We start from the raw sequence: 12,917 nt of genomic DNA, 5'->3' as shown, positions 1-12,917 counted from the left end.
GAGAGATATGTCAGCTGGCATTGAGTAAGTCTGCAATTACGAAGGGAAACACTCCCATTCAGAGACCTAATTATCATTATCAGTCTTATTAAATGGGAAACTGGTGTATGAATGTTGCATAATAAAGTATTTCTTTCCTATTTGCACTTTGAAGAATATAACAAATATTGCAATTGTGCCATAATCTTAAACATGTCTCGACCACCTTCAGTGAGAGCCAAAGATTTTATATATATATATATATATATATATATATATATATATATATATATATATATATATATATATATATATATATATATATATATATATATAAATATAAAGGATCCTTCCGCTGTATAATAAAAACTGCAACAGTTGAGTCCCTGAAGTGTCCAACAATCAACAATTATTATTTATACTCACATTATTTATACAAAAATGGCATATAATGCATAAATACACAAATTGGGACACACCTGTTGCAAACTTGAATTTATCAGAATTTTTGAATGAATTGGTTGAATGAATGACACTTTGTGGCGTAACAAAGAGTCCTTCAAATATCCCCATGACTAATGCACAGACTGAAAAAGATTTAAGCAATAGCGAAGGCAGCTTTTGAATGATCATCCATGGAGAAAGATGCTTTTTGCCCGCAGAATGCTGTGGGCATGGCATCTACGAGGCCATCAGGGACTAACTGCTGAAACTAACCAGCCAAACTCTGACCCCTTGCCTACAGCTGTAATCTATACAGCACATTTATAGCCTATTTTATGATAGCAGTGCGTTTTTTCCCCAGACAACTTTTCAATTTCAATCTCAATCTCCTTACTTGTTACACATTTATGATTCCAAAGCAATCCCATGTGTATAATGAATTTGCAACATTTCACTGGTTTATGCTGTAATGCATTTTCTGCGTATCCTATTTAGCGTCTAGAAGGGCTGAAATTGATAGGAATGAATTCTAGGCCAGCTGTGCCGAAACAAACACACGAGACCTTTTTTTTGTGTTGCGATGCCTATTTTCAAATCACAATTTAATCAATTTATTAACATGGAATGAGGTAGTTTTGTGCAATGCAATTTTCCCTTTCTTTTGTTGTGCCATAAAGAACAATCACCTGATGAAAGTCTGGGCATCCATCAGATATCCAAGCTTTTACATACAACTGCTAATGAAAAAATCCATTAACCCAATGCTGGGCTTGACATCTATTTTCTAATGACTAAACCAAATCAAAAGTGCATTTTGAAAGCCGAATGAGAGAGAAAACCTACATGGTAGTGTAAAAACTGTTATAGGGATAGTTTGCCAAACAATTTACATTTTCATAATTTACCTACTCAAAACAAAATAACAAATCAGAAAACACAAGGACAAGTCAGACCAAACAGAAAAGGTAGGTATATGTGGCGAATGGAATACTGACTGCTGGTTGGATGAGACATCTGTCAATCAAGACATGCAGAAAGTACAGCAGACTGCGACAGAAGAAGGTCGATTCGCGTGTGACGCGACCTAGAACGGTGACACAAAACAAAACGTTGCGCTTTTCTAAGCGTGTAAAATGGATAACTATTTTGTATGGCGGAATACCATAGCAAGTGCTTGTAAGCACTTCGACTTGGCGCAGTAATATCTTCACTCGTGAAAAATCCTCTCACCGGCCCCCGCTCCCTCTAGTGAAGATATTACTGCGCCAAGTCGAAGTGCTTACAAGCACTTGCTATGGTATTCCGCCATACAAAATAGTTATCCATTTTACACGCTTAGAAAAGCGCAATGTTTTGTTTTGTGTCACCGTCCTAGGTCGAGTTACACTTCGCGAGTAACTGTATTTAAATAGGGAAAACGTGGAGGTGTTTGGTAGCTTCTCTGCTTGGCCCATATTAAATGAACTGGGCTAACAAAGTTTCGCCGCAAGACAGAGGGATTTAGTGCACGCACTGAGACGAGAGAGGTATGTATCAACTCGTCTTAGTTAAGGGAATAACATAGTTTAATATGAAAAAACGGTAAAGTATCCCTTTAAAGATAGAAAGAATTAGATGGTCTGTTGGGGAAACAAAATAGACTGTCAAGGTCCTTGTAGTCCAAAACTAAAGAAAGCCTACCATTCAATTGTCAGAATCTTTAATGGGTGATCATGCACTCAGTGCATCATCACATAATAATTTCACTTCAGATTAAAATCACAATTATGAGATGTGTCATGTTACGATTCATTCTGTAGTCCACAGTGCACCTATTGAAGCATTTATATACAGGCGTAGCACATGTCCACTCAATGTCTGAACACATCACTGAGGCATAACTCACAAGACCTTTTTAAAAAGGTATTCCTAAAGGGCCAATAAATGTTTACCGTGACATCATGATGTGAACTGAAACGGCAGTTTTAGGGAAATGCCTGTCATGAAAGGTCATACTGATTTCTTGCTTAGTCTGGCTAGAGCTTCTAGAAAATGTATATTTTGTACTGGTAAATGATCTAATGCTGGGGTTTTCAAAATCCAATTTGAGCAGCAGAAGTGTCAAGACTGGGATCTGTAAAAATCTGATTGGAATCGCATTTCAAATCAGCTCCAAATGTGGTTTGAATTGGATTTGAAATCCGATTTCATTTTTTTTTTTTTTTTTTTTTTTCATTTGAATCAAATCTGGGCATGCAAAAAAAAATCTGATTTTTGCTTGCAGTCTAAACATAGCCTAAGTGCAACATTTGTGACTTGCGACTATTCTATGCCTCATTTGCATAGGAAAGAGGTGTGTTTGAAAAGAATGACACCGGCTTTATTTAAATATGACTGCCACAGTGCTTCACCAGTCACTCTTCTGATCGCTCAATCACGTCATGTGGGGTTATTTACAAGAGTGACAACTGAATTCTACAACTAAATTAACTCATGGAAAATATCAGCTAGTGACAACGCCATATATATAAAATCCTCAGAATATGTAACTAAACAACTAAGATGTTTGTGTTACCCTCAGTTGGACACTGACAGCTTGTCTGAGGTCCTAGAAAAATCACAGAAACAGAGGTACTTGTCTTGACTCATTCACAAAAAAAAACTAGCATAAAGGACTATATTCGTTAAATGCACATTATTGTATTATTATGTCATATCTACTATAACATAATTTAAAATAGAGGGTACAAGCATAAACAAAACTAAACCATCTTTCTTACTCATAGCCACAAGATGCTAAAATGTTGCTTTTGTTATCATTATGTCAATTACTGTAATTTCTTCTTGTTCCACATTTTAATGTGCTTGCCACTCCTGAAAATGTGCAGTGTGTAAATGGCAATTGTAATCAAGTTTGACTTTGGGTGGTTAGCGAATAAGATGCGGAAACACTGTATGCTTAAGTGGAAAATTCCTTTTTACAGCAAACTCTAAATTCTGGGCATTCCATGGACATACAGCAGTGGCTCTCAACCAGGGGCCCGGGGCCCACTATGGTGCCTCAACAAACTTCTTAAGGGGCCTCAAGATGACGTAAAATGATTTAAAATAGTCTGGTACTTATGTATGTATGTGAATGTTAGTGTACAATAGTGGTTCTCAAAGTGTGGGGCTGGGAGATCAGCAAAAAAATAAAAATAAAATTCAGAATCATTACTACAGTCTTCAGTGTCACAAGATCCTTCAGATATCATTTGAATATGCGGAACTTTCAATCAATTGAATTCATCCTTGATTTAAAGTACTGACTTATTTTATTTCTTTCCCCCCCAAAAAAATAATAAAATTCTTACTGACCCCAAACTTTTGAAATGCTTGAAGTCAAAAAGGTTGAGATCCACTGACACATGGTAGTCATATTTGAAGAGAAGATATGACTCTCATTTTGTGATAAGAAAAGCATGAACACAGTGATACTATTAGAGAATAAGACATCAACGCTATCAGTATGCATTTTGTATGACCCTTAGTGACATTTAAAATCTTATTTGAAACACTGACCCAAAATACGTAGCTCAGTAATTGAAGTCACTGCACTTGTGCTCTTCGAATCCAAGGACACAGATATGTTCTCTCCTATAAATTAATGACAATGATGAAGGCCTCAGAAATGCTTGACCCTCTACTTAAAAATGCTGCCCCTTCAAGATCCAAGGCCAAGCAGGAAGGACGAGTAATCCCAGCACCATCGAGTGTTTTGTGAGCGCCCAGGCTCTGTGAGAGTTATTGTTCCTTCTGAGTCACATCTATTAAGGTGCGATTCATCACGTAAGTACAGAAGGCCTCGGCTGCCTTTGCTGTTTCTCCAAGAGAGAGCGGGTGGGGAAGATGCATGACTTGCCCTGAAGGTGTAGTCGAGCGCAGATGTAGTTGGGCAGCTTTGATTAAGAGTGTCTTAGCCAAGGGAAGGACATAGGTGAATCGCTTCACCTGCGCATTCCGGCACGGAGCGTCTCGTGCAGTTAATTATCGTCCTGTCTCGGCAGAGAGCACAAATCGTGGGCCGGGGATTGGTGAGAACTAGGAGAACGGCTGAGAGCGCGGCAGTTTGAGCTTGGCCGGGGGTGCCAAAATCATTTTCAGGCTTTTAGGCGCAGTCGTTTAGCTGCCGAGCACGTGATGTTTCCCACACAACGCCTGCCAAGCGAAGGCTGCGTACGTCAGCCGTTGAATGAATAAAGATTGCCATCATGCGTGCTTGTGTTACGGGTGACTAACCTCTCGCTGAACCGGCTCTCGTTCCACACAGCCTTCTGCGGCACCCTGACTGTACGGTAATTTTCAAATGCAGCTGCCACAAAGCAATTCATCCTGACTCTACCACCTGTGGCTCTGAGACGTCCCTCGAGCCTTTTCTTTTCCTCTCTAGCCTTCAGCTACCCGTCTCTGCTCTTTTCTCGACCGGAGAACGCGACGCTACTTGCATTTGCAATCTGTGCTAACGAGGGGCGCAAATCCAATTTAGTATGCTAATGCGCTTAGATGCGCTATACCCCCGAGGAGCGTTTCTCAACAACAAGGTTATGCCGAAGGGGACGTGGTGCCCTCACAAAGGACAGGCAACATTAAACATCGTAGGCAAAAACAAGCTTTAAGGGCACTGTAGTCCTTTTAGCCCGGCTGTTCTGGGATTGCGTTCCAGGACGGCTGACATTGACGTGTACCAGCGGCAGGTGATGCGTGCGTGTCTGTGAGGTACGGAAAAATGCCTGAAGAGACAGCCGGGTGTTTAGCTCCCTCGCTTGGCCCACGGGAATCTGCTATTAAAGAAACTACGGCCCATTCTGGAAGAGGACCATTGATTCGTCTAATTTTATGCTGGAAAATGATTTCCCCGATGGCCAGTTTCACCAGAGCGCATTGTCTGTGAAAAATAAATAAATAAATAAATGCTCTAAAGCAAAAGATGAAGCATCTTATGCTCTCTGTTTAATGCGGATGTTTGGAATTCATGACACTTTCGGTTTGGCCCTAAAGGCCTCTCATGCGACGAGAATGAAGAAGAGAGAATGAGGCATATAAACTACATATATAAGTCAGACGTCTCATTAAATCGGCTTCACATGGCATAAAAGCATTAATGTAGACAACTGACCCGCTTGTCACACAGCTGAAAAACTGCCACATTTTCTTTCAAGCCTGATTTGCAGGCACATTCATTATTTGTAGCCTTCTGAGATATTGATGGACTTTTTCCTGGGTTGTGATCCAGAGCTTAAAAAAAATTAAAAATCTCACAAGTCCAGCTGTCATGTACCTCAGCACATTTAGCATCTTTACTATGTTGTCGGTACACTGAAAATCATTTGGTGTAGAATTTGCTTTGAAACTATTTTCATAAATTTCACAAATAATTACAAAGAAAAGTCACGTACCACATTGAATTAACCATGACATGTTGAAGTAGAAAATACAGAAACAGTAACTTTTTCATCTAAATTTGGCTTTAAAGGCACACTATGTAATGTTTCGCCGCTAGAGGTCGCATATTCAAAACAAAGGCGTAGCTTGATGGCGTCATGATTTCGGCTCAAGAGCAGTGGAGTTTGTATTATGCCACAGCGACCTCTTACACTTCTTCCGGTCATACATGTGGGGTTACAGTTTAGATTTGAGTGTGTTGAAAGTTATGTTATAATGCTACTCTGTGCGTTCGCTACTATGCGGCTACTATGAGACACTGGTTACACACTGCAGTAAGCTAGATCAAGGTATGGTAAAACATGATACTCGCTGTAAATCTACAGGATAAAACCAAAAATCGAGGGTAACATGGGTATGATATCATTGATAGGTGACGCACAGAACCGGTCCGTGTCCTGGTTAAAATTTTTTATTTCTCTAGATTTAAACATTCTTGGAGACATTTGGGATAATTTAAGTACACAAGTCAACAAAATATATAACATTGTTCTAGTGGTTTTTGGATATTTTAATCTAAAAATCTTACATAGTGTGTGCCTTTAATTTAAGTTATTTAAGTTTATATTTATATTTATATTTATGGACTTTTAGCCAGCACATTGCTATGTAGTTGCAACAGTGTAGTAGGCGGTTATAATCAAAACAACCCAGCTCAAGTTTCTATGATAGTCTGTACTTGGGTCCCACCTTCAACATAAGTCCATGGGTTTTATCGCCTATTTTATTATGCATCAGGCCAAAACCATACACCTGATCGCTTATAAAAGTAACAGCACATCTCACCTAAATACATCGCTGAGTTACTTGTCAAAGGTAAAATGTGTGTTATAATATATAGTGCTATCTCACAAAATGTATAAAACATTATGACATTTTTATTTATATCGCCCCATGTACCATCTGAAGATGTATAGTCATTATTTTTTTTCAAGGCATGTGCTAAAATGGTGAAATAGTGTCTCAATTTAATTTATTAGCAAAGAGACTTCATGTCATGGTATTGATTCATCAACTTAGTTCACCTAGAGAGACGCTTGGCATCCAGCCGAGTTCTGCTGTGCAGGTGAAGGGGGTTTAGGGAGCAGGGATGTATGTGTGTGTGTGTGTGTGTGAAGTGCGTGTAATATCTCACCATCTGTTTTGAGAGTCAGGGGCGTCGGTGGGCTCAGGACCCTGGCATTGGTCACAGTGTTCTTTACTTGGCACACGTAGCTGCCCACGTCCGAGGGCTGCACCTTGGAGATATACAGATTTCCCGTTTCTTGCGAGATGAATCGCCGGCTGTCCTCTGCAACGAACGAGGGGAGCTCATTGAACACCCAGCTGTAGATGATCTCTGTTGGGGCAAGAAGGAGAGCAAGCAGATGAGCTGCAAGAACAACGCACATGTCCCTAAGGAAATCCCTGTCTAAATCTGCACTGTAGAGCACTGACCTTGTCAGAGCGAGGGCTCATAGGAGAAGGGAGTCAGGGAGCTGGATGTGTAGGTGATATGGATTAATTAAGTGCTCTCTACTACAGGGTTCAAGGCAATCATAACTTGCATGTTAAATGCACAGAGAAACGGTTTTGTGTTTGCATAATATACCGAACTGCATTGGAATGAGGGAAGTAACCCTGTGTCCAGACTCGGCCCCACACAATAAAGCGGAAAACACATCTCTTCCATGCTAAACTTTTATCCTGACCAGAAGTGTTAGTGGTACTCAAGTCTCTTATTTGATCAAAAATACAGTAAATATTGTGAAATATTACAATTTATAAGAAGTGTTTTCTATTTTAATATATCTTAAAATGTCATTTATTCCTTTGATGGCAAAGCTGAATTTACAACAGCCATTACTCCTCTCTTTAGTATGATATATCATTCTAAAATACAAGTGCATAAAAAAAAACACATAAAATTTACATCAGTTTTATTTATATATGTATATGTGTGTATGTATATATATATATATATATATATATATATATATATATTAGTTGCTATCATATCGACGTTAATATCATAATCCACAAAGCAAACTCTTTATCGTATTATTTTGTTATGACTGTCAGTAGGGGATGATTTAAAAATGTCAAATAAAAAAATCAACATATACTTTTCTTTTTAGGAAGCACTTTGTGGTTTCAAAGACTGCAAAACTAAAAGGAAAAAGCCTAAAGTCTCTGCTTTCTTTTCCATTACATTACATCACTTGAAGGTGACACCTGCATGTCTCCGTATCCAATCACTATATTAAAGATTATTGTTCTGAAGTTGGGAAACAAAAGTCAAGACACGCAATCCTTGCGTTTTCGTGATCAATCATTACTGTCACTTCCGAGTACTCGGGCACATTTCTTATTCCGCACAGATATGCAGGGGAATGAAGTATTCTTTATCATGTCATATTGAGCTAGAATCCAAATGACAAAAGACAGGCTGTCAACAGAACAAAATTATGTGTGTTTTTCTGTAACTCTGAAGCAGTCATATTATGCCATATAAATCCAGGAGATATGAGAGAGCGGATTACTTCTCGGATCTCATGCTGTTTGCCTTATGTCGACTATATCGCAGTCACACAGACTTTCTCGCAGAGGGAAAGGAAAAAAGAAAGAAAGAAAGAGACAAACTTCCTCATGGTCCAAATGAATTTCCCCAAGACCAATTTATTCACCAAATAATTAAAGAATGAATTTCATAGACCATTGATTTCTTTTGCATAGTAAATACAGGTGCCGTGCTCCCGCTGATTAATCACTGAAGGATTGCCACTCTTTATAGTGATTCCAGTTCAATTTTTCATACACAAGGGCTAATGTCACCTGAGTAAACAATGAATATTTATCTCATAAATAAAATTCAAAAGGACTCTCATGAAAGGCGTCCTCATAAAGCGTCAAACAATATAAATCACGTTATTTCTAGCTGACGGCATCAGTGCCTGAGGCTTCTGATACTGTTTTTTGAGCTCATGTCCTAGGTTTACACAACTGGGGAAAGATGAAGTTATTGTCAAACAGTCACTGAACTGGAATAGAATGAAAGTTCACGATGCCTATGATCAGAAGTACAGCAGTGCTCTATTTCTGAAATATGCAGTATGGTTACATGCTCTACTGAGTTGGTCACCTATACTTTTGCTGCAAAGTCATGATGGAATGATAGTAAGTAAGCTTTAAAGGGATAGTTCACCCAATAATGAAAATTGTCTCATCGTTTACTCAGCCTCATGCCATCCCTATGACTTTCTTTCTTTAGATAAACACATAATAATATAAAAAAAAAAAATTTGTATAATAATCAATCCATATAATGCAAGTAAATGAGTGTCGCTCGGTTGACGCTTGAAACACCACACACAGTGATTGTGATGGTAATCCATACAACCCCAGTGGATGAATCAATGTCTTCTAAAGCGCTCATATGATAGTAGACCGGAAGCATTGAAAGAAGTATTGAAAGAGTTTAAAATATTCGTATTTTTCTTACACACAGTTATTGTTTGACATTGATTTGTCCACTGGGGCCATATGGATTACCGGCATGATCGCTATGTGTGGTCTTGCAAGCGGCAACCATTCGCATGCATTATTTGGACTCACAGGCCCTGTTTACACCTGATATTAAGATTTTGGTCAATCGGATCACTGCTAAATACAGGTGTATATGGGGTCTAAAACATTTTGAGCTTATCCACTTTCAACCACTTCCAGTGGTAGACAAAAACGCATTTGATAGGATTGTTCTCACCATTCCTGATTTCTAACACGCACTCACCGTGCAGATGTAAATGTATCTCCCTCGTCTACTTATGATCCGATCAACCAAAACGCAGGTGTAAACAGGGATGGATTATTTTCCTAAACAAATCTTTCTTTGTGTTTATCTGAAGAAAGTAAGTCATATACATCTCTGGGATGCCATGAGTGTGAGTAAATGATGAGAGAATTGTCATATTTGGGTGAACTTTCGCTTTAAACTTAGACTTTCCAAGGGTGTGACAATTAAAGAATCATTGAGAATGCGTACTGGTATTGGTGATTCTCTACAGAAACATTTTTTTGTTATGCTGGTTGAAAGTCTCCTCATATCCTGAAAGCAATCACTATGTTAAGTGGTCTAAATGTATTTTATTTTACAACAAGTGGCAAGTATCTACATTTCAGGTTTAACAGTACAGTTCTATGTACCACTGAACTTGCCCTATGCTGATTATTCTGTTAGATTTAACTGTATTGCCACTATGTCCTGAAATCACATATGGATGAAGCTGAAATACAGTGCATTCTTTCCTTTATGTCAACAGGTCAACTTCAGAACTGGAGTCATTTCACTGGTGAATGACACATGATGCAATTCAAAGTTAGCATTTCCAAGATCACCTATTGCACCTTTAAGTTTTCATTGTCATTGTTGACTATAAAATTCACTTTGTGAACAGTTTGTGTACTGTTGGTGTATTGAAGAACAATGATCAAGCTTACCAGAAAATTCCATTAATTTTGCCTGTTTATGAGGCAACAGGCATGCAACAAAACTACATTTCCCATCAGTCTTTTTTCCACTTACACAGATAAAACAGTTACACACATAATGAGCTTCATTCGCACTTCTTTTTGTTTTTACTAGCTGTACAAATGCTTGCTGTCTTTGTCAGAATGCGAAAAAGTAATTGCTCAGTGTGTTTATTTTATTTAGATACACATCACATCATTAATATGCTTTCCGACTACATACTGTTCGAAATTCCCGGAAGAACTTGAAAGCGGCATTACATTGAGCAAAGATATGAGTATACAGTCAATTTTATTTTTAGTGTAACGTCAGCACTCCACGCATTCATCAAGGTCAGGAACCAACAACGCCTCCTCTACACTTTGAGTGGTAAAGCAAAAGCGATCATATTGAGAGTAATATCCTGTTTACATCTCAGTGATCTCAAATTATTTTCAATTACTTTCAGTTTTAATGTCATCTACCCATATTAATGTGGATGAAACCTCCTACGAGCAATTCAGACAAATGAAAGACAAATTAACCTCAAAGCAGTCCTACGAGTCCTAAAATAAATTCCCTGCAGTTCTTCCCATTCCACACATATCATATTCAAAGAACTGTTAATCATCCAAGCAAACATTTAATAGTTCCAGGTTATTACCACATGATGTTCTCACAGGTCTTACAGTCTTATGTGGTGGTCTTGCAGACAATTATAATATATTATATAGCAGTGAACATATGGACATATTTCTTACACTAATTTTTGTTTATTATTATTTTCCACTTTATCGAATAGTAAAGTTATCAAAATGCAAATGAGAGTATGGAGATTATGCAGTGGACAAAAAAATGATAAGCAAGTAAAAACGTTAAAATAAATAAAACAAATAAAGCTGGCTGCTTTAGCTCACTGTAAGCTCTAATCTCACACTAGTTTTTTTATTTATGGAAATGCTAGTTTTATAAAGAAATTCATCTATATGCACAATTTACATTTATCTACACAACTAAAGTCAAGCATTTAAGTAGGACCCTTCAGTTCAGAGGAACATCTATTCAGTCCAAACTTTTGATCACAGTATATCACATTTACATTATAGCTCACAATAAATTGCTTGCTATTGCTAAATGATTGTTTATTATGTTGATTTCATCAGATTCCTAAATCCCAGTGCCGCTCAGAAGGTTTGCAGTTCTATGCCTAATGGAAAATTATTATTGACATTTAAAGACAAATCATTCTGTGACCTGGTAGCCATTGAATGATGTTAATTTTCTTCATATCAGCTTTCTGTGCTAGCCAAACAATTACAGGAAATCGATAGACTAAAAACAGCCTTGTCTCATATAAATTGGTTGCTCGAGTTCTTTTTTCTTTCCTTGAGTTTGCAAATGGTACAATGCTATGGCTCTGCCTCCTATATGCACTCTTGAAGGGCATGACATCATTGACCACAATATATATATATAGTAGCGGTAAAAAGTTTGGACACTGGACTGAAATTATATTAGCTTTAAAAAGGCTTAATACATACTAATTTGACTAAAATGATCTATATGACAGTAACCAAAAGACCTTTAAATTGTTACAAAAAAAAAATAACATTTCAAATAAATTGTGTTCTCTTTAACTTTCTGTTCATGAATGTATCAGTTGATTTATTGGATGGATGGATGTCTGTCAGTCTGTCTGTCTATCTATATATCTTCATTTAAAATCGCTCACACACAATCTGGTCCCATTTAATCCCTGTAAGTAAAGCTGTCTGATGTAACTTCAAATGTGTTTGGCAACTGGACTATCACATCTTGCCAAACCACGTTGGACCATGTCCAGATGTACGATTGCAAACAGACAGAGGTCATTACTGCACCATACAGGCATGAGCATGACCATTACTGTATACAGCACGATAAGGAGCCGAGAGAGAGCTTTAGCGGTATTAGCGCAGGTGTAAATTCACCAAACACTCCACTCTGAGCGAAATAAATCCCGCCCTGTGCTGACACAGATTCGGCTTAGTCCTTATCAGCTCCAACCCCTTTCCTTATTGGATAGAATACGTTTGGTAGATATCATCTGCAGTTCTGTTTCACTTAGTTCAGCCAGGCTCTACTTGGCATGTGTCACCAGATAATCATAAGCCATTATTTTATAACTCTGCAACTCTCAAATGTAAAGTGTGATTGATTTTGTGAAGGAACACTGTTGATGCATCCGTCCAAACACAGTACTACAATGCTGTTTGTTCTATTCAGGACAGTAACAGTGAATAACATCAAGCGACTTTGCATCATTTGAATCATAACTGACTGGGCTTCCTGTTCCATATCGGTCCTTTTGTGTCAACCTATCCGTCTCTAACTGGTCGATGTAGTGTTTCCAGACAAGCATCAGCATCAAGGCTCAAATTTACCGGATCATTAGAAATGAAAAGAAATCGCACTCAGACAATTATTTCACGCAGACACAGGCAGCATGGGGGAGCGTTTTAGTGGCCTGTCTCAATGCTATCTCGCTGCTCAGTTGTCCTCTAATGGA

General features: G+C 38.1%; 1 protein-coding gene across 2 annotated transcripts in view; it reads right to left on the bottom strand.

Moving 5' to 3' along the window:
* The window catches only part of cntn5 (contactin 5), a 305,321-nt gene that overhangs the window by 99,923 nt on the left and 192,481 nt on the right, over positions 1-12,917 (bottom strand). For both annotated transcript variants that reach the window (XM_082182883.1, XM_082182882.1), the window contains exon 6: positions 7,019-7,222. In XM_082182883.1, the coding sequence (XP_082039009.1) occupies positions 7,019-7,222 (204 nt within the window). The remainder of the gene's footprint in view (positions 1-7,018; positions 7,223-12,917) is intronic.

Source organism: Leuciscus leuciscus (assembly GCF_965113295.1).
Source record: "Leuciscus leuciscus genome assembly, chromosome: 10".
Lineage (NCBI taxonomy): Eukaryota > Metazoa > Chordata > Actinopteri > Cypriniformes > Leuciscidae > Leuciscus > Leuciscus leuciscus.
The sequence above is the reverse complement of the archived record's forward strand: the minus strand, read 5'-3'. Positions and strand labels throughout refer to the sequence as shown.